This window comes from Dermacentor andersoni, chromosome 2 (genome assembly GCF_023375885.2).
Source record: "Dermacentor andersoni chromosome 2, qqDerAnde1_hic_scaffold, whole genome shotgun sequence".
NCBI classification, from domain to species: Eukaryota; Metazoa; Arthropoda; class Arachnida; order Ixodida; family Ixodidae; genus Dermacentor; species Dermacentor andersoni.
This window is the reverse complement of record NC_092815.1, coordinates 170,145,532-170,168,997: the sequence shown is the minus strand read 5'-3', so window position 1 is coordinate 170,168,997 and position 23,466 is coordinate 170,145,532. Positions and strand designations below refer to the sequence as shown.

The 23,466-nt window shown below is 46.7% G+C and overlaps 1 protein-coding gene across 1 annotated transcript in view; it reads left to right on the top strand.

The window, feature by feature from the left end:
* The first annotated feature begins 4,484 nt into the window (after positions 1–4,484).
* LOC126540891 (kelch-like protein 10) overlaps positions 4,485–23,466 on the top strand; it is a 30,850-nt gene continuing 11,868 nt past the window's right edge. The window contains exons 1-4 of the mRNA XM_050187714.3: positions 4,485–4,795; positions 7,395–7,685; positions 11,164–11,445; positions 22,201–22,393. Coding sequence (XP_050043671.2) covers positions 4,626–4,795; positions 7,395–7,685; positions 11,164–11,445; positions 22,201–22,393 — 936 coding nt within the window. The 5' untranslated portion in view covers positions 4,485–4,625. The remainder of the gene's footprint in view (positions 4,796–7,394; positions 7,686–11,163; positions 11,446–22,200; positions 22,394–23,466) is intronic.

Sequence of the window (23,466 nt, the reverse complement as noted above, 5' to 3'; positions counted from 1 at the left end):
GGTGGTATGAGGCATTGCTCACGGGGGTTTGAGCCATTGATGAAGACAGTTTTCGACATGCTGTTCTGTATGTTGTATGCGTGATTAGAACTGTTCGCTTCACTTTGCTGACTGCTTGTAGCCTCTGCCTTTCGGGGATATGAGACATTGCCTTTTTTGCTTGCTTACGGGAGCATGAATGCTCATGGGGGTATGAACCATTGATGATGATAGTTTTTCTTCACAGAGAACAAAAATGCATGGAGCCCTAACCATATGCAGCTTCGCTGTAAAACTCTCATATCCGTTGTGTGTTCTGTCATTCTGTAATCCTTTTTCTATTTCTCCACTCTTGATTTGTATTATCTTCGTGTAGATGTTTTATACTCTGTTAAAATCTGTATTCGCGAAATCATTTTTTTATGTGTGCGCCCGTGTGTATGAGTGTATGTGTGCGTGGGCGAGCACTGTTTTTCCTGTGCATTGTGTTGCCCAGTGCGCCAGCACCAAGAATCTCGAGTTTGTTCCTGGGCACTTTAACAAGCACCTTTGATTGAGTGATTATTATTGCTGCGCTTCACGTCTGTCTGTTTTAACCTCCACGTCGTCCGTCCCCCCCCCCTTACTCTTTCCGAAAAATTACTTACGTCATACTCTTCCGCACGCCCAATGACCGACTCAACTCTCACTTCGGGCGGCCAACGGCGATGACTCGAACCAACATGGACGTGCAGGCTGGCGTGGGTTCAAGAATCGAAGAAAGTCATTCTAAAACGGACCGGCTCAAAGACAAGCGGTCTGCACGGTGGGCGCAGAACATGAAGCTCCTCCAGGAAGCGCAGTTACTGCAGCATACGACTGCCATTGACGTCTTCAAGCTTTCAGGTATGCAAGATCGCCTTACTGCTACTGACAATGAGCTTTCCAACCTGAACGAATTGCTAGAGGAGCACATTCCAACTGAAGAGCTCGAAACGAGGTAAGCAACAGCAGCTGGTTACAACGATCAAGCCATAAGCATATTGGCTGGAATTTGCTGCCGAATCGCTCACTATGAGATGAAACAAAACAGCTCTGGGCAAGTGCCTCCCCCCTTGCCCTTCCTCTTCCTCCCCCCCCCCCCCCTCCGCTATATGTGCCTATATATGAGGCTTTCATTGCAGCAACGAATGCAGCGGAGTTGACTAACGTAGAAAACAATAGTTAACAGCCACCAATGAGGTGAGAGTGTACTTGGACTGCAGTCAGGTTCAATCCTATTCGCAAGGTGCATGCGGTATTACAAGATCTCCATTGCCGTACAGTCCACTTCCACGACATTATTCTGAATGCTAATTTAGTACCTGAAGGAACTCTTTAAACAGCCCCCGGTTCTGAAAGCTTCTCGACAACATCGGGTGCCATTTATTACAATACTTCTATTATGCAGGGACAACAGCTGTCTAATGAGATTCGGAACTGGAAATTCCTCGCTTCTACGAAGCGCCAGAGGTCTAAGCATATGGCCTTTACTCGGATTCGTTAACTGAGCGCCACCTCCAGGAGCGAGGACGGCTGGGACCATGATACAATCAAGCTTTCTTCGTATTGTTATTTGTGGACTTATTGGCGCACGTCACTGATCACGCGCGTCTGGCAGGATCGGCTTAATCGCGACGACAAGTAGACTGACATTCGAAGCGCATTCATGCCCTCAGCGCGGCCGCCGTCGTCGTCGGGCTGTCCCGCCATTGACCGCTCACGCCCCGCTGGCGCGCGGAGGCGTCGAGGTTCCCCAGGACGGGGAGTGTGATTGCCTGCAAAAATGACGAAGCGGAGTGGACGTACCATCAACGAGACGCTCAATCGCTGCTGCCGGCACCTGCTGCTGCCGCCGCTGCCGGCGTGAAAGTTGTGCTCCCGCGCACTTTAAGCACAGTAGCGTTCTTTGTGAGCCGCTGTATGTATTTTCCGCTCTAAGCAGCAAACTTCAACCTAACGGTGTTTGACACTTCACTGGGCGCTGACCAACGCCGACTTTTTGCCGTCGTTTTCGTCCCGTGCACCTTTGAGGTCAGACACCTGCAACGCTATGGGCGACGTTCATGACGCCAACGTTGTGAGAAACTAGGTATGCGGTTGCCAACACGTCTCAACCACGTGTAGTTAGGACACTGTCCGAGCTGTTCAAGAAACGCTATACCTTGCTATCGCTCTCAATGCCTTGCCCTCCGGACAACACTACCAAATTTTTATATTAGCATTGGTAGCCTACTTGCCCCACATTGGCGCGCTGCTATACTATCTACTACTTTGCCTCTGCGACGTCACTTTCGGCCATCAAACAAAAGAAATTGGCTGCGGCTCAGCTCAGCTAACCCTGGATATGCAAAGCGAAAGCTTGGTTTAGCCTGGTTAAGCCTGGGTTTCACTTGGTTAACCTTTGACTTAGCTGTAATTACTATACTTAGGTAAACAATCATCGTTAATCATCAGTGTGACTCACCGCGCCGGAGCTCTGCGCGGTGAGTCACGCTGATGATTAACAATGATTGGAGCTCGGCGCGGTGAGTCACGTGATGCGTTGCCAAGGCTAAGCGCAGCTGCGTTCTTATGAAAGTAAAATTCGCGGCGACGGCGAAACTCGGCTCGACGAGGTTAGTAAAGCTCTCGCTTTAAAAATCCGAGAGCATCTAAGGTATCGAGAGCATCCTTCGAATTATTAACTTCTAGAGGGTAAGCGAACGCGTTGAGACGCTTGGCGCGTTTTGATTTGGTCTTGCCATGGCGCAGTTAGAACGCAGGCGAGAATTTGCGCGGACAAGGAAGGCGCGGATAACCCAGGCATCTGAGAGCCAGAGCGAGGGTCATGGTGTCCCGGCGATGGGGAGACCCTCACAAGACGCCTGGCGCACTACTGCCATAGGAGGTGTTGTTCTCTTCTGCTCCATAGACGCGCGCTCGTGAAGTGGCGGCGTAGCCTGTGGGAAATTTGGTGCTGTTTCTCTGCTGCAGACGCACGACGCCGCATTTCTCGCTCAATGAGCCATTTGACGCTTTCGCGTCAAAAAGAAATTACGTATGCGAGTGATATAATGAGCACACGTGCTCGCGTGATTGACAATAGAAATTAATATTTTATGCCTGAAAAAGAAAGCTGTGCAATCGCACCGCAATTTATTCGGGGTCCAAAATGCTGATCAGCAATTCTACAGATCCAGATGGACGAAACTGCCAGCGGTCCCCATTATATCGGTGACGTGTAGGAGAAGTGTTAATTATGTGCTTTGAAAATGTTTACTCAATGCTCATTTTCTCCCCATTCTTTTAGACATTACACGAGACATATATAGTTTGTTTGCCTGCGCTCCTCGGTGAATTATGTGCACCACATTGTTTATATTTCGTTGAAATAGGTAACATGTTGCCAGTGATGAGTGAAGAATGCTTATTCTGCGTATGTTAATTACAGCCTTTCTGGGAAACCACTCATTCAAACGTTTCACAGTGTCGTACTACCGTTATCCGCTGTGTTTCCCAAAGTCCTAAAGCAACTGTAAAATACACGAAGTTCGATTTCGTCCACAAATGGGGACCATGATAAATGTAATGCGTAGCAAAACTTTCAAATTTCCAACCTAATTATAAGCGTCGCAAATAATGATTAAACTCCGGTTTTCTCCTCATTTTCATGCGTTATTCGCGATTCTCAGTGTGTTGCCACGGTGTCCTCAGTGAACTAAAGGAGGCACCTTGTTTATATTTTGCAAAAAAATAAGGTTCACGTAATTGGTTACATGTAGGCGCAGTTTCAAGTGCGTTGGTTATTAGGAGGCTGTGCGATAAATCACCGATACAAGTGCACCGCAGCGTTAGGAGGGTGTTTTATGAGCAGTGTAAAATTTAGCCCGCTGCCCGGGCATAACTACATATGTCACCAAAATAAAATTTAGGAAACATGAGAGGAACGCGATGGCAAATAAGCGTACTAGGTTAAATGCGTGCAGACCACACAAACTTTGTAACAAACTTTATTTAACATGTGCTCGAGAGTGTTATACGACCATTTTAAGCTTTATTTTCGACTCTACCGATAGAACATTACGGTACACCAAATTTGCATTCAGTGGCGACCGGGGGGGGGGGGGGGGGGGCGTGAGGGAGAGCATGGTAAGAGCAATGTGTGAATAAATATAGCCCTTTCTAGCTGAATTCGGTGCGTTGCCAATAATTATCGATCCCTGTTTCTTTGTTCTTTCGTTATTTTCATGCGTTACACGAGGTTTGTAGTAAGTTCCCCCTGTGTCCTTGGTAAAATAAATGCGGCACTTAGTTTATGCTTGGCGGTAACTAAGGGTTAGGTTATGGCTGGTGTGTAGGCAAAGCTTAGAATGAGCGGGTCATGTGAGGCATTCGCAATGCATTACGTACACAGGCGCCACGCCGACGTAGCGATGGCGATGCAACACCGTATATACGCTGCGATGGCGATGGCGCCCGCGCGACAGCGGCTGAAGGAAGAGAAAGACGAGCGCCAGCGAGTAAGGGCGGCTGTGTTGCTGCTGCACGTCCCACGGACGGCCGAGGGGTCGCCCTCGACGCGCAAGGCGACGAGGACCAAGGCGTCCTCCGGGCGAGGGGCGACGGTCGGCAGCCGCGCAGCGAGGATGGGCAACAGCGGCGACACGGTCGAGGAGGTGCTCAACAGGGACACCCTGGAGGCCCTGTGGGACTTGCGCAGCTCGGGCGTGCTTTGCGACGGCCTCCTCAAGACCACAGACGGCGGTCAGTTCCCCGTGCACAGGGTCGTCATGGCCAGCTGCAGCGAGTACTTCAGGTATACGTTGGACAGACGGCGCTTACTGTAGGTAAACGCCAGTGCCGCATTGGCACGACGAAGGCACATTTAAACATTATGTAAAGTTATAGCGAGGAGGAAACGTGCGACCGGTTAATTCAGTAAAGGTGAGGAGAAATCCGTAACGAGGAAGAACTTTAAGTGTTCACGTAAGTGCTCACGTGGGAAGATTCTCGCATCTCTTGGCCTTTTCCGCCACTACGACTTCATTACGTCGAAGATTGAGACGTGTGAATTTAATAACGACGCGCTGAGGCTTGTACCTTACTGTGTTGAAACTAATGACGAAGTGCACTGCCTTCTCAGATATGTCTGGAAGTGAGGGAAAATCAGTAATGCCCCGCCTGTCACGTCAAAACAACAAACGCTTGTCCATATGAGTCAGTTTTTAGTTGGCGCAATGACTGACTAGTTTTTAAGGTGATAGAATTATGAGCAGACTGCGGCCACTTTTTTTTTGTTCACAGAAGTTCAGCTATGAGCCATCTCACTCGTTTCATCTTTGCTTGATTTGAACACCAATGCATAGGTACAGTGATCTCCGAGCGCTGCAATTGTAAAACTTAGACTATATACATCCTTGAGTTGCTTGCAAACCAAGTTTTAATTCAATTATCGTTCGCATTGCTGGCTTGGTACAGGATGAGCATGAAAAACATGAAGCTTTATTGCTGGTTGTGAAAAGGCAGAAATGTCATACACCCGAATGTAGCGCGAAGCTACAAAGGAAACCTTTTGTTTGCAGCTTCATAGCACATTCGGGTTAATGACAATTTCCCATTTCATGACACTTCCCGCGCCTTGCGGGATTCCGCAGAACCCATTTGTCATTGCGGTTTGTGATGTCGCCAGCTTAGAACTACATGCGACCTCGACCAGTGACTCCGTAAAGACACTGCTCTTGAATTGTGCAGCAATAGGCATAAAGGCTGCACATTTCCGTATTTGTTGACATATTTGCAGGTGTACAAGAAAGCTGGGACGTTATTGACTAAACAGTTTCCACGATACGCTGAAGTGACTAGCGCAAGACTGGACCAGAGACACTAAAAAGACAAGAATAAGCTTGTCCTTGTCGCCTTTTTAATGCCCCACGTGCACTCTTGTGCTAGTCACTTCAGCATGGAATATCAACTAGCCCGGTCTCACACCCTGCTCCACAATACGGCAGTTCGTGAGAGCAGCTAGCAGAACCAGTGGCGTAGCCAGGAATTTTTTTTTTTGAGGGTGCTCGAACTTGACTGGTGAGGCAGTGTAGGGCAGGTGACTATCGTGGCACCTAGTTTTAAACCAGGTGTCCCTGGTACACTGTAATTTCGGGGAAGAAGGGGGGAGGGCCCATGCCTCGTGTTTGGAACAGGAATAATACACACATAATACACACATAATGTATGTACGTCGCTCTATCTCTGATGTTGAAGTATTTTGTGGGGCCTACTTGGCATTTTGCTGGGCATATCGGGAAGTAACGGTTGAATCTCCCACATGGTGTTGTACGTCAGAAGCGTCATGGGCCCGCCGCGTGTGACCACGCGACTCTCGTCACTCGACCCTTAGTTTCAGGCTTCTCATTTATCTCCTTAAAGAGAATGTAATACACGCAGGTGACAGAGAGAATAGAACTATGAACTTACTAACAGGCTGCCAGAATACACTAACTGAGAACGTTAAGCTTGAAGGAAAATAGGAAAAAAATTAAATCATTTGAACTAGGTTTTAAAAAGATGCAGATAAACTGTTTACTTATTGAAGAAAAAGTTTTGAAGCGTCTTTTTATAAATTGCACTGAAAGTTGAGGAGCTGAAGAACGTCGTCGAAAGCAAGAGTTTGAGTGGTGGTATCAGGTGTTCTTTTAAGTTGACAGTACTTTAAGAACGTGCCTGTTGCATACAGCAGAAACCTACTTGTTCATCCGGATTACTTAATGAGGCGGACATTACGTGCAAGAAACGTCAAAATTCGTAATTAGATACATCATAAGGTTTTGCTAACAAACTTTTAACTAATCAGGTCATTGTAAATATTTAATCCAATGATTACACAACGCTCATTCACATATAATCAATTTCGAAATTAGCATCAGGTTCACTTAGGCGCTGCCAAACTTGCGGTAAAAATGAACTGTTTTAGTTAATTTTTAATAAAGCACAATTTTATGCTATGAAACTCAAAAATAACTTATAACAGTAATGCATCTCGTCGCACACTTGGCTAACGCATATCTGGAAACTGGGGATATCCTCAGAAATTATCACAAGTAGATATTTATTTATTTCAAATACCCTCAAACGCAAATGCATTGTAGAGGGGAGTGGTTACAAAGGAACGGTAAGCTATACAAAGCTATACAAAAGAAACGGTAATGCAAAAAGCATTGAGAGAGGAGTAAACAAGGGATGTACTCACAGCACCAGGCATGCTTAGCGAACGTTTCTTTTTCACATATGTAGGCTGAGAAACCGGCAATGAAGAATATTCTAAGGAAAACTGGTTGTAGATAGCGGAGCCTCTCGTGTAACTTCAGCCTGAAGAAACGCCTCGAAATTATTTTTCTTTTCACGTCACTGTATTCATTCAGAGCCCTCTTCAGCTCGCATCTAAGCAGCGGTGGCCGGTGCGAGGTCCTAGTGCAGGGCGTGTCCAGCGAGGCCCTGGCCATCATCGTGGAGTTCGCGTACAAGCGAATCACGTGGGTGGGCTGCGACAACGTGGAGAGGCTGCTCAAAGCTGCTGACTACCTCTGCGTCATGGGCATGATCAAGGACTGCTGCGACTTCCTCCTCTCCATCATGACTCCCGAAAATTGCCTCTCCATCCACAACCTGGCCAAAATGTACAACTGCTTTGACCTCGCCGCCAAGGCCAAAGAGTGAGAGCGGTGTTCGGGCACGAATAATATACGATCCTTTGTTGTACATGAAATGCCTCCGTTTGTACACGCGTATTTACTGGGCGATCGGTCACTCATATTTGCGCTACAGGGAAAAGGAGCTGGAGCTTATCTGTAAGGCGGACAGATTTGAGTACACGATGGGATGCCGCAGTGAAGGAAACAGTGCAGCGTTACAGTGTAACCCAGTTGAAGGGATGTACTATGGTCGACAATAGAGGCTTGAAAGAGTTGTGGCCATCTGGAACGCATACTTTCGCTTCTAGTTCGCCACTTCGTGCTATGTCAGTATTATTTGAGCTTGTACGCTTGGTGCGACGTCTATACCATCTTTTACAAACCCTTAAGTAGGGGCGCGAGATCGTGCCCTCGGGTTAGTTGCAAAAGAGGCTCTACATTGTAACTTCTTATGCGTGTTACATGTGTCCACGATGGAACCTAAACGTTAAGCGCTTCAGTGAGGTTCATGTACACAAAACACCACTGTGTTAAAATGCTAGATAGGAGCTGTATAACAATTCAACACTCGCGGTGCTGACTGTTTTGTCAGGAGGCGGTCTCTCTGTGCCGAAGTACAAGTGCAGCGCAAGAGAACCATCTAGAGGCCGCCTCTGTAGGCCTAATGACTCGCCCCCCCCCCCTCCCCCGCCCCCTCCTAAGCTCCAGCGTAACAGAGCGCTCACGCTGATTGCTTTTTGTGCTGTTCCAAAGCCTCCGGCATGTTGTACGCCCGTTGATGAGATAAAATGCAATGCTAAACTTAATTGCACTCCCAGGCAATCGAATGACTTGCATTACGCAGTATTTTCATATAGTTTCGTAAACCACTTGATGCAGACCTTGTGTAAGGCTCCATACTTGGCGATGTAGCCCCCCCCCCCCCCCCCCCCCCCATTCCATGGACACTACTTCCTGTGCTGCTTCACTGATGTGGTTTTACTTTCCAAAGAAACACAGAAGCTTCAGTGGATATTGTAGTATTTAGCCCCGGATTAATTTCGACCTCCCTCAAGTTAAATTCACGCAAGACATGGTATACAAGTTAACAACCCTTGTGCAATAAAAAAATACCTTTACATTGATATGAGGTTTGGTAAACCAGCATATATGGTAAAACAAAAGAGAAGCAGAGATTCGGCCTCGAAGTTTCCGCTCTAGTTTACCGTGATGTCATGGACATCAACGGCGTTTCCTCGGGCCTAGTTATTATTTCACCAGCAAGGATAAAAGAAGTGGCACTTTCGAGAAGCATCGATTGCGATAGCAAATTAGTAAACATGTATACGAAGTAAGGATAGTAGTTTTATTGGCCACGTGAACGTGAAAACGTTCGCTTACTAATTGAATAAACAAGCATGGCGTCAGCGTGCACAAGCAAACTTGAACACGTCGCAATCGATGAGCGCAGACACTCGCTGTCAAAACGTTGGTGTGAGCAAGCGCGGCAGCAGTAGTAAGCGAAGTGACCTTCGCGCCATCTATCGGCTTCAACACAAGAGCGGTTAGAGGACAGCGCGCACAAAGGTATGAACCGTGTGCAGATCCGTTTCAAGATACGGCGCATGCGACCGCGCGGCCCTGCAGGGGTTGTTGGCGGGGTCGAAGCCATCCCTTTCCCTCCCGCGACGCATCCCCGCTTTGCTCGATATACAGCGCGCGAGATTGAGCCGCAATCGCCAGTTCACCTTGGTCCCGGTCGCAGAATGCACAGTTGTTGACGGAGCACAACACCGCCCCCCCGCCCCTCCCTCCCTCGCATCCATCCCCCCACGGCCTTTCGCGCGACGGAAGACGGCGCATTTGCTCTCTGTTTTGTCCTTTGCGCGCACCAGATTGAGTCGCGTTCGTTGACCTCCCTCGCGTGCTTTCACTCGCACATAAGCATACGACGCGCGGCGACGTTGTTATCGCCCTTGGACTTTACACGGAACATAACGGCGAAGGCAAAAACGCGCCTGCAGTGTCCATATAATTGCTTTCGCAATAAAAGTAAACATTTCACCAATGACAAGGAGAACGTTGTATTCTGAAACAGCTGAAATCTGAACTTAGCAAGCTTCAAGCAGGACCACTTTTACTGAGCTACAATGCCCCCTACAGCGTAAAGGTGGTGTTTTCAATTTGCTCGAAACTGTTTGCATTTGGGATCACACCCACATCCCCAGCTTTCGCTGCCGGTGACAATCGCCGAAAGATTTGGGTCACTTTCGTTGTGATTATTCAGAGAGCGCGACAGAGTCAAAGTAATATTTTTTGTCCTCTGTGAGCAGGCCGGGAACAAACGCCGCGGCAACTCGCCTCATGCCCAAGTCCACACTCAAAATTCTCTGATAAGCGCTACGGTACATACCACCAGGTTCTAAAGTCGTGCTACTTATGTCCAAGTCTGAAGCCCAGAGGTCGCGGGAGATTTTTTTGAAGCTTTTCACATACGTGCAACGGGGACCCAGTGTGTAAGCTTGCCTCCCATTGCATTATTAGAGAGCAATACTTATTACCTGTCAGTTCGAGGCAAGCGTTACGCTAGCCTTGCCATGTGCTTTTCTTGTGGTTGTGCGAACGTATTTCCCAATTGATCTTTTCTACGTCGTTCGCCTCTGACTACATATTTCTGTGGCAGCAATAAAATTAGACGGCGGGTAATGTGCCGTGCTTTGCCGCCTTCGTGGCTTCTTCGTGAATTGTGCTCAAAATAGGGCTTTTTCCTTGATGAAAGAAGGTTTTGCCAATCAGCCCAAGCAGCTACTCTGTTACGTAGGGATAAACCTCGTTAATTTTTGCCGAGACATTAAAGTCTACCAAGTACGACTACTTGAAGGTTAGCCGAACTGAGGACGGATTTAGCACTCATTTCTCCTCTTGGAATCACCCACACTTCTCAATAGCTCATGTACGGCTGTGTGCCTCCCCCATAAACGTCATTTGAAACATTGCAATTGTTTGTGTGATCGTTTTTCCTAAGAGGAATCAACATCTCAAGGAGATTCGTTGCGCTTTACGAGCTGACGTCACGATGTTGCAAGGGTAGCGTGAAAACTGCTGGAACTGTCACCGCGAGCCTGCAAGATATTCTACGGTGGCGTAAGCTTGGCTACTCAGTGGTGAAACGTTCCCCTGCAACCGCTTAACGGGAGAACACAGTAAAACAATTACGAAGAGCTCTATGAAGCTAGTTTGGTATAATATTAATTTTTTGGGGAGAATCCCAAGTTATTTTCTTCGCGAAAGAAATACTTTGCAATCTGTGACGCCACACCAACGTGCCGGAGCAGCGCAGTTGCGGCACAAAATTAGGAGAGAGAAAAGAAAGATGAAACATTTTCTTCCTAATATCGAAAATATTACAGCGCTATTAACCAAAATGTAATTTTGAAAGCACGCTTTCTAAGCCTAACCCGATGTAGCCTTTCTCACAACTGAGCGCCCCTCTTCAACGTTGCCGCCGCGCCCCCGTCAGCTACCTGATGGAGCACTTCGTCGAGGTGGCCAAGCGCAGCGACGAGTTCCTTCGGCTGGACGCGGACGACGTGGTGTCCATCCTGTCGGACGAGAACCTGAACGTGGTCAAGGAGGAGAGCGTGTGGAAAGCCGCGCTGCGCTGGATCGAGTTCGACCCGGCGACCCGGACGCGCCACATGGCGCGCCTCTTCGAGTGCGTGCGAACGGGCCTCGTGGACACCGACTTCTTCGTCGAGAAGATCAAGACGCACAAGTACATTGTCGACGACGACGGCTGCAGGTCGGTTTGTTCGCGCGAACTGTTTTTTAAACCGTTGTTAACACGCGCATGCAGAACAGTGCAAAAAATCATGGAGGAAAAGAAAACTCGACGAGGGAAGCAACAAATTCCACAGCTGCGCACACGGCGGAATCGTGCACGAGATCATGCCGCCGCTGAAAATTTACACCAGCAGTGAAGTAGAACTCACGTCTTTACTACAATCTCAGCTCCGTGCTTTTTTGTTTGAGCTCTGCGCCATCAGGTGGCGCCACGGCTCCGGCCACTCGTATTTACTGCCCTCGCCCACCCGGTACTCCGCCCGTTTAACAGAATACCGGACACGCTAAAGCCACAGAACACCTATACAAACTTAGAGAAGGGAAACTGTACCTTCCACAGTGCTACGGAAATAAGCGTAGCGGTGGCGTCGTGAACTAAAGTATGTGACCACAGGTGGCGCTGTACAACAGGAAACGGAAACGGGGTTTTGCACACGCTTCACCAGGTTTGCACACGCTTTACCAGGTGTTCTGTGGCTTTACTGGGTTTCTGGCTGCTGCGCCTCGTTCGTGCTCCCGCCAGTTTAGTTGCTGTGTAGCAAACGTAGCGCCTACATATTTATGTAGGCGCTACGTTTGCCACACAGCAACCAAACTGGCGGGAGCACGATCGAGGCGCAGCAGAATACATGTAGCGCTGAGTCATATCTTGTTAAGGCACACTCTGAACTGACTTTTAAGGGCATCCCGAGTAGTGCCGCCGCGCTCCAGCTGTTGCATTTCGTGTAGGGCTACTGACAGAATGCGGTTTCCAGATGGCACGATGGCCTCGACTGGAATAAATGCACACGACACCAAAGATTGAGTAAGCCTGAAAATATTTTATTTGCATTTTACAAGTACAACAAAAAGCACACGTCTACGCATCCACACAAACGCGGTTACATAGTCAAGAACATAGTCAAGAGATGGCTCATTAATAAGGGTAGCACAAACGCACAAGAAAGAAGACCTAAGCTACAAAACGTACGGTCGGCTGCTAAGTATAATAATTTCCCTGTCACCGCGTGTCGCTTTTATACAGCATCTTTACAGCACTACCAGGCCGGGTAGTTTGGCGGAAAGAACGCAACAGCTTATACGGCCGTCAGCTGCCTTTTCCTTACGGGTGTCATAATTCTCCTAATCTCCGCATCAACGTCGTGCAAGTTCGCATACAGGTATCTGTATCTGAACCATATGTGCCAGCTTAATACACGTGTAGTGAAATTATGATAACCACTGCGTCTTATCAAACGTATTGGTTTTGCAAATGCGCATTACAGCTGACGGAACGACATACTGTAAGTGAAGCACAAGAGAACAAGGACAAAATGAGGATACAACACTTGAAGAAATGAAGAATTGGTAGGCATACAGCAAACAAGCGATGACGGAGAACACACAATGATGCATCGGGTGTTCTGCGACATCGGTTTGCGTACTTACGGTGTTATGGAGATCAACGGCATAAAAACGTACCTTGAAGCGTACTCCCTCAACCTCCGCCGCATTCATTATGATAGTCAACGCCTAAATAAAATGAAGCACTATTCTTTGCCAAGAGTAGACCTTCTTACAGCAAGTCTATGTAATGACTCGCAGACGAAACCAGGATGCTTTCGAAAATGTTTTACCGCCGTAGTATTCGAACGCCAACGGCCAGGAAACACATCGATACCAATAGGCTGTCGGCTGTCGGTGGTTAATCGAGCACAAAAACACTGACGCTATGACTAAAAAGCAGCTTCAACAATCAAATTAAAAGAAAATCAACTGCCTATTTGCCTGAGGTAAAAAAGCATCCTTAGACACCTCGATTGTTCATGTCAATGGTTTGTGTAAATTAAAAAATTCAGCATGTTCAGCGCCTCTAGCAGAGAAAGCACAAATTAAACTATTCGACCAAATTACAGTAGCTCCACTTGCGCGCTTACGCTGAAACGCGCCTCGATTGATTTTTCGCCCTCTGTGGCCATTTGTTGAACTTGAGAGTGTGCGGGGCCTGCTAAAGCTCTCTAATCTTGCGAAATAGATGCGATACGCGACGCCATGTCGTTTATTGGTGTGAGCATGCGGATACACAAATATTCTGGGTTGCGGTCATTGAAAGAGGAGTTGCAATATACGGAGGAACCAGGGAGCTATTCGTAACAATAACAATAAAGAATAAAATAAAAAATAAAATAAAAAGTGATACTTACCATTCACTAAAGTTGCGGTGTGAGCTTACTCATGTGAGCATGCGGATAAACAATTGTCCTGGCTTTTGGCTCGTTGAAACAGGAGTTTCAATAGTAAGGCTGGACCACGGAGCTAATCGTAACCATCGCCAAGAAAGGCGGTGATTAAACGGTGGGATAGTTCCCCATTTCACTCGTACAACGATGATTCAAGCCTTGCGGCGCGCGTGCGTCTATTTGTCGTACAAAAATCCCTCACGTGACCTGATCCTAGGTGCCTAGGGACAGCATCATTTAGGGATTTTTGAGAAGGCGCGATGCTGGCGCCGAGCGACGCCGTGGCGTGTTCGTCCTCGGCGTGATCGTTCTCTGGGCCGCGCGTTGTTCAACATTGCTCATGTAATCGTGCGTGCGTTGCTTGTGTGTTGGTTGTAGGTTCTGTGTTACTTGGCGGAAAGCCGTGAGTAGTGGCGGTGCGGCAATGCGGCTTTGGCCTCGATGAGGTCTGGCACTACAGAATCTGCGTTGTGTGACCCGTGCTTTCTTGAGAACCCGGCGGTGGTGACAATTGAAATATCGAAGTGGTCTAGCGCCTCGGCAGCGAAGTTCTGCGAACCGCGATGTGGCGTCGCCGTGTCCGACTTTGCTTAACGGACATCGAGGGATGTGCTGCTCGCTGCAAGTCATGTAAATGCAACTGCGTCGACCGCCCATTGTTCAGCGCTGAATGTGTGTTTGGTGTGCTGTGCTTGAAACGATTGATGCAGCCGTGCAGCGGGGGTGGCGGAGGAGCAGAGTGGCTTAGGGTTTGCGCGTTCACATACATGTGCTCCCGTCTTGGTCTCATTAACGGCTGTCGCGGGATTGTGGTGTGCTAGCTCCTTGCCTAGTATGAAGTTTACGACGCTAACACACAGCATGTTCACGTTTTTCCGCGCTATATGTCATTTGCATGACGGCCGAGTTGAAAACGAGACATATAGTGGTCTTTGCGTTTGTGTGTTGTAAATTACTTTCTATTGTGGAAGTTCTGGGAGTCTTATTACGCAAGGAGTGCGAACGTAAACATAAACACATATGTGTGTCTGCAATTTTGAATTACCCATAATACCCTTTACAACTGATAAGTGGGCTACACGGCCTGTGTGAATTAGCTACCGTATATTGCGACGCTCTTCCGTGTGGTAGACTGATGCATGGTGCGCGTTTACTTCTTGCTGTTGTAAAAACCACTTGTTTATTCACTCAATACAAATTTACGGCTTCTTCGCCGCAGTACATTTTAGTTACGCGGTGAAGCACACTAAAAGTGGGAGGGGGCCGCTATCAGCCAGCATAGTATGTCCACTTAGGTGACCTGAGAGACGGTGGCTGCGCAAGTGTATAATTGAAGAAGTCTTATTATGTCCAGTGACAGTGGCCCCTTTTCACTTTTAGTATGCTTCACTGCAGTACATTGCTTAGGCTTCACCGCGAAATAATAGTGTATTGCGAGAAAGATAATCGTAAAAAGCCTAATTATGCAACGTTTCTTTTGTAGCTTGCTATACCGCAATACAGGGGTGTAAATAAGCATCGTGCAGTAAAGCATACTAAGAATGGAAAGGGCACATAGGTTTACACTGTGCTCATTACTTTCAATTGTGACATAATTTGCAAGTGCATCTGTGCTCGTGGTAAGCTTCATTGACAATTCTTTGTACATTACAAATTAATATTGCAATGAAGCTTACTAAAGCACATTCGCCATTATGGTACGTGTTATTCACCTTCAATGCAGGAGCACAATGCGGATTCTTGCCCCTGGACTGCACATGCTCTTTGAGAATTGATTCATTGTTCATATGCGCACTGGTACTTTACTCTAAACTGGAGGGCTCAAGTTGATATGAAAGCACAACTTTTATTAAGGGGACAAGATGTTGCCAAGATGGTTGCAGCACAGCTTTTTTTCTTTCTTCCAGGCACCTTTTCTACTTGAAGCTTCCATTGCAGTGTTTCGAACATCATTGAACCAGCACATAGTGTATATAAATATTGGACACTGATTGGGAACATCACCTAAGTTCATGCCTATATATAGTAAAAAGATGTAGCACGACCAGACAAAATAAAAGAAGGGGGTGGGCTGTAGCAATACTAAGTGTTAAATGGTGCTTTATCCTTTCCCTTGAGTTTTCTGTTTTTGTGCTTTTTATGAATCCTCCGCAGTAACCATGCGAGTGCTGAGCTTGAGCTTGTTGGTTTCAAGTCTCATGGTTGGTACTAACAGAACAGTGTGATAAACGAACAAGGGCTTGGAGGCATCCATTCACCTTGCTTGCCTCATGGTGCTGCTTCATAAGCACCGTGAGCATCCAGGCCAACTAGGAAGGGAGGTTTGTTGCAATTGCTTCTGAACTTTATTGCCACCAAACCAACAGTGCTCTCAATGACAGCTTTTGGACAGTAGAATGCTTGCACCCAGCAAAGTCTTAAGGAGGAAGCATTCAGGATGTGCAAAATAGGCTTTTGAAGCTGGCAGCATTACTGAAGGGGCTTTGCCCATCTGCCCTCTTTATGGATACACAAAGATGATTTCCTCTTTAAGAGGGATTGTTTCAGAGGTCATTACATGGCAACAGTGTTGGGTGTTTAGTAGCTTGTCTTTGCCCACTGTTAATAACCTGTTCCTTCTCCAGTGCCCCTGTGAAGTGCCTACTTTTTGGACACAATGTGCTCTCCATGCATTCATGCATTTTTAGCTTGTAAAGACGTCTATTACCCCTTGCCTCAAGCTGGTCTTTGCTGATGTCACCCAAGAAGGCATTGGGGAGTATGGCAATGTACGCTTACAAAACACAGTCGATACCAGTGAAACTAAATTAATGGAGCTGCTGTTCTTTTTTTGTCCACTCCATCCTTGTTAGTTACAATGAGCAATGTCCGAACAGAAGGCATATGTAGTTGGTCGTGCATAGCCTGCGCACTAAGACTTGTTGGCATGTTATGACCTTAGCACAGTGTTTATATGTAAAAACCTTCTGATGTGTTGATGACTTCCTTCTCTTTATTATACTTTGCCTGGTGGAGCCAGCAAGTGGGTCAACCAGATCTTCAACAGGCTTCCCACTAGTTTTCCCAGAGTCTCCTTACCAGGGTGCTGCTCATAGATATCTGTTTTCTTGACCTTGCACTGCACTTCAACCATGGCCACACTTGCTAAACCTATAGCATGCGATCAAAAAAGTGCTATACATCATGTTGCTCCAAACTCGCAACATGTGCTACAAGGCCTTGAGGAACACCCTCATTTATTTACGCCCTCATCATACTGTATGAAGCTTCGCATGATAAGTGCGACAATTAACATCTGCTGGTTTTTCAGCGTTATTCCTGTCCAGCTTGCTGAAAGCTATCCTGAGTGTTTCAAAAAGCAAACGACCGCTGCTAGACAAGAAGTGCTTAAAACAAGGGTCGCTATAACCACATATGTCACACAAAATGAAGGCCACCGAGTATACAGGCGGTTTACTTCATATCCGACAAGCTTGGTTCTCCCTTTGCTAGTGAGTGAACTCAACTTGCCCTGAATACATGGCCTGTGACAAACTATGTGCCAGATGCTGTGTCCCCTGCAAAGCTGAAGATGTGTATGAGATCCCGACACCCTGCAGCGGCTTCTACACTGGGCAAACAGGCTACTATAAAAACGACTGCCTTTACTAATATGCTAGTAACATGAAAACGGGCAGAAATTTGGCTATTCATTGGACCCAACTGCAGGTGCAAGCCACCCTTCCACCGGATGTGTATTGTTCACAGAAACTGGAGCTATAGAAATGCAGATAAAAACAATGATGGTTGAAAGTAGTAGAGCTGCACTATATTCTGCACAAGCAGTGCTATCTGCAGCGCTGGTACCTTATAGCCACAATTCATGGCTGGACCACCATGCAAAGGCACTATTCTTGAATTATTAACTTCTATTATATTTATGGTGGCCATATATTGCAATTATATATCATCCACATTGTGTGCAATATGGTTAAATGTCAATTATGATAGCCATTCCTAATCTGAAATGCAACAAAAGAGCAAATATAGGCAACAAATTGCAATTCAAAGAGACAAAAGGCAACCAGTGCACAGGATAAGTGACAGACTTCCTTTTATTGAAAAAGAAACGTGGCATGTGTCATGCCACCACCAGTGGGTAGCAATCTTTCAAGCTTGGGTGACAGAGGCAAAACTTAGCAAAATGCTACAATCACGCTGTAAAACGGCCTTGGACACAAAAAACCGATATCATATTGTGCAGAATGAAAGGGCAAGACTTCATCTAAGAACAGTCTATGGCACCACATACTTGAAATGGTGTAAAAAATGTTGACATGCCCTACCCATAAAGAAAAAGCAACAAACACAGAAAACATGCCTTAAAATGCAATGTGCAGAGTCTGAAATCAAGAAAAAACAAACCGAAAAAGGTTTCGCTAAGTCTTTCAATGATTAAAATTGTCAAACTGTATCATCACTTCTTAGTGAACCTGCACAGCTGAAAAGGAAGGAAGGAAAGCTCAATAGCAGGGCTGCAGAAAATGTCACCGAATAAATATACTTTGCTTACCAACGATACCTGTGGTTTAGTTGTGGTCTGTATATAAACTAATTGTGTATAAACTTTACTTGTTTAGAATGGCTGAGCGGATAGGGAAAAAATGACCATAAGAGCACCAGGTGTATGCATAGTCTACGCACAAAAAGCCACTGCTTTCTTACTTCTTTTTTCTCTGTATGACTATTCATCGGAGTATTTAGGTGCCTTATTAGCACTGCTAACATCCCACTGCAAAACACAAAATTGGGCGAGTTGTGGCATAAAGAAAATTGCAGTTTCACTCATAATGTGAAACAATGATGCAGTAGCTGGTGAAATATGCACAGGAAGCTTAGTTCATGCAGTGTTTGCTGAAGTGTTGTGAACACTTGCCAATGCAAGTCGGTAATCTCCTTAAAAAAGTAAAATAAGTAAGAGTCCTATTTATTTGTGGGAGTTGTGCCTCAGTGTTGAAGTGGAAAGACTCGGCTTTTCTTCCTCCTCTTTCATATCCGGACTTAGCCACTGATCTACACCAAAACAACCCTTTAGCTTCTTACTGCTGAATTCGTTTTGGTTTTCTCAAATCTATATTTGGGCTACGCATTGCTATGTCTCGCGCTTTGCTTGAGGAAAACAAGACACCAACAGCTCCATCCAGTAAATCTGAGAAGCCAAGCACTAGAAGAAGATTAATGAAGCAGATGCACCCAATCATTGTCATCACATGCAAGAAGAAAACTTAACATAGGACTGCCTTCACAAGTGGGAAGGTGATGTGCAAGAACTTGAAGGTGTGGATGCCAGCTCTATATACAGTATGCAGACATTGAGCAGGTGTTAGCCAATCTAGGCACCTGTTGGCTAGATCACGCTCTCCAGGATCAGTATTCACCACGACTGTACCTTCAGCAGAGTGGCTGAAATGTAGAATTGTGGACTGCCACTCTTTTGATCGTATGTTTAAATCCTCGCAGCACAATGAGAACTTTATTTGCAATACTCTAGCAAGAAATTCGGGAATTCCAGTGACAACACCAGTAGACATCAGAACAACCAGGGGAGTTAGCCCATAGCAGCTATTGCTGTAAAAAATAAGACTGGCATAAGCACAAGAATTGAGATGGGCATACTACATGCCTTTGTTCTGGTAGTGGTCCACTACTTTGGTGCTACAGTTAATGATCTCCACTGTCACTGGACATAATAAGAGTTCTTAAATTGTACACTCGCGCACCCGCCGCCTCTCAGGTCACCTAAGTGGACATACTATGCTGGCTGATAACGGCCCCCTCCCACTTCTAGTATGCTTCACCGCGTAACTAAGCTGTACTGCGGCGAAGAAGCCGTACATTTGTATTGAGTGAATAAACAAATGGTTTTTACAACAGTACAGAAATAAACGCGCACCATGCATCAGTCTACCACACGAAAGAGCGTCGCAACATACGGTAGCTGATTCACACAGGCCGTGTAGCCCACTTATCAGTCGTAAAGGGTATTATGGGTAATTCAAAATTTCAGACACACATATGTGTTTATGTTTACGTTCGCACTCCTTGCGTAATAAGACTCTCAGAACTTCCACAATAGAAAGTAATTTACAACACACAAACGCAAAGACCACTATATGTCTCGTTTTCAACTCGGCCGTCATGAAAATGACATATTGCACGGAAAAACGTGAACATGCTGTGTGTTAGCGTCGTAAACTTCATACTAGGCAAGGAGCTAGCACGCCACAATCCCGCGTCAGCCGCTAATGAGACCAAGACGGGAGCACATGTCTGTGAACGCGCAAACCCTAAGCCACTCTGCTCCTCCGCCACCCCCGCTGCACGGCTGCACCACTCGTTTCAAGCACAGCACACCAAACACACATTCAGCGCTGAACAGTGGGCGGTCGACACAGTTGCATTTACATGACTTGCAACGAGCAGCACATCCCTCGATGTCCGTTAAGCAAAGTCGGACACGGCGACGCCACATCGCGGTTCGCAGAACTTCGCTGCCGAGGCGCTAGGCCACTTCGATATTTCAATTGTCACCACCGCCGGGTTCTCAAGAAAGCACGGGTCACACAACGCAGATTATGTAGTGCCAGAGCTCATCGAGGCCAAAGCCGCATTGCCGCACCGCCACTACTCACGGCTTTCCGCCAAGTAACACAGAACCTACAACCAACACACAAGCAACACACGCACGATTACATGAGCAATGTTGAACAACGCGCGGTCCAGAGAACGATCACGCCGAGGACGAACACGCCACGGCGTCGCTCGGCGCCAGCATCGCGCCTTCTCAAAAATCCCTAAACGATGCTGTCCCTAGGCACCTAGGATCAGGTCACGTGAGGGATTTTTGTACGACAATTAGACGCACGCTTGCGGCGCAATAACATGCGTTTCGCTCCATGTTAGGCCTGTGTTTAAGCTTCAGATCTCGTGCCATACTTCTTGTAAAAGAAAAGCAGGTCAGCTTCTTGCGGAAGCTGTACCGGTTTCATTTCAGTACACTTAGTGCAAATTAAAACCTTTCTGAAGGCTTAGGGAACTTCGAATAGATTTGGAAAATAAGCTCATTGCACAAAGGCCTGCGGCGTTTGTGTAATAAGGTTATGTATTCGCATTGTTGTACCCGCATGATGTATCCGCATTGTTGCCTATGAATTAATACTGCTGTTTTAAAGCCAGATATATTATTTATCGGAGAAAAGGGTGGATTATCAAACAGTTTTAGAACAAAGTACGGTGCCTTACGTATGTTGAACACAGATACGCGGAAACTTACGGTGCACTTGGACTGAGCTTTAGTTTGACGCACGGGTATGGAAACTAAACAAAATGTAAGAACGCTTGGGGCCATCTGGGTACTGGAGTCGAGCCTTTAGAAGTCAAGAAAATCCATTCTATGTCAGCCCTGCGGGCGTCACAATCGTCGAATGAACTCGGAAACTGAGCGGACTAGTCACTCGTACCATGCATTCGAGTGAGCTGGCAGTAGGCCAACTCTTAATTTACCATCTATTCGCGATCAATGATATCAAGAGCCAAGCCACCACGACCGCCCATACTGAGGCGAAAGGCTACGGTTGCCGCCATGTTTCGCAAATGCGATTCGTTATAGCGTGCGTAAACGCTACGTACGTTAAGCGTTACCGCGTCCGTCTCCCGCAACTGCATTTGCGCGTCAAACGCCTCGTTGTGCTGAAATCTGAGCTCATCGAACAATGTATTCATTAGATTGATCATGTACAGGCCCAAAAAAATTTGATAAAGCATGGATTATGCGCAATGTAACAAACACCATATTCCTAAAGAGAGACTACAGAGAAACGGTAAATCAGTTAAGCCTGATAACATATTCTTTTCAAACTCTACGGTCGGTAATTTTGTGGAAACAGTTGAATACTAAAGGAGAAAAGGAACATCAAATTTCCATTTCTTGAAGTTCCTGTCGTAACCTCGGCACCAGCGAGTGTGACGTCGCGAATTTCCATGTATTTTTTCGCATTTTAGCTTTTCTTGCGCAGCAATAGCTCTCGAAAATTGATAGTTTGACTCTTTTGCTTCTGTAGAATAGAATGAATTCTATCTTTATGGATACAAAAATTAATCGCCGTCCATGACGTCACAGAGGGTGCGTGCAGAAACTTCAAGGTGGCGTCGCCAACCACATTTCATTCTTGCGTCTTTTCTGGCCTTAGCAAGGCCACCCCCCCTCATGGTAAAAGTATTATCTTTTCTGTAGTATATAGAATGGCAATTTACTGCTGCAGCTCGAATGTTTCTTTTTAATCTTTAGTGTCCCTCCAACATACGCGAGGCATTGACATTTGCTTGTTGCTATTATAAAGCTTTGCATTGTCTCCCCCCTTCTCTCTGGTGTACCACGTGACACTGTCATAACGGTCCCAGGTGTACGATGATGTGCTTGTGCGCAACTTCCGCGGGTGATTGTCTTCGGCACGCAGGCCACGTGTGATACAGACCCTGCGCTTTCTGTACGACCTGGACGTGGTGGTTCACAACGACGAGGTGCCCACGCCCGTGTTCGCACGACCGCGCATACCGCACGAGGTGATGTTCGTCATCGGCGGCTGGATGGCGGGTGGGCCGACCACTTACATCGAGAGCTACGACACCAAAGCCGACAGGTGGATCAAGGCGAGTACCGCGTAGACTTTACAAGGGCACACGCAACAACGGCCTCTGAGATCACCTCGACGGGTGCGACATTGTAATCTCGGAGACCAGGCACACCGCCATTGAGTTTCGCACAAGAATTACTAGAAAGAAATCTGGCGCTGGTGTATATGGGAATCGCTAATATGGCGCTTCATCACCAGCCTGGAAATAATGGAGTTGCTCAAACTTCATCATTCTGACTTCAAATGACTTTGTGACTAATCAACTTGACCCTATTCAACGAAAGATTGCGTTATATGTGCAACACTTAGCAATGAGCACACATATGCGCAAAGTCCTACGGTCTTCGTGTACTTCGAAAAGAAAAAGCGTATCACAGTTTGAAAATTTAGGTATTAAAGTTATAGAAAACGTAAGGAATATCACAACGAAAACGACTGTAGCCACAAATACGTACGAGGGCGTGTCAAAAAGCCTTTGCCCTTATTTTTTATTAGCCAAATAATGCACCATGAGGGTCAAACAAATATACGTACTATTGCACGTACTTTACGCTAGTTTTTCACATAGTGCCCACTCCGGTTGAAATATTTATATCATCACAGCACTAAATTTGAGGTGCCCCTGTGGCAGAATTCGTTCGCCTCACAGTGGAACCACCATCGAACTGCGGTCTTGGCTTTATCGTTGCACGTGAATCGCTGTTCCGCCAGGAACTTCTTCGGCGGACCGAAAACGTGGAAATCACTAAGGGCGAGGTCCGGACTGTATGGCAGGTGGTCCAGACGCTCCCGGGGAAATGACCGGAGCATGGTGGTGGTTCTCATTGCCACACTTCGTTGTTCGTACGCAGTGGACATGGAAAGCACAACCGCCACCTTCAAGAACTGACAGCAGCGCCGTGCAGCAGAGCTGCTGGCACATGAGGTCGGTGCAGTCCAAGAAAGCTCCGCCGCTAAGAACGGATATGTTGACTTCCCATTTACAGCCGTAATTAGGCCAAAAAAATAAGGGCAAATACTTTGATTCATCCTCGTAGATTGAAGTAATACGTGGACTACTGGGCATGTTGAAGTTTGTGAAGCGCTCAC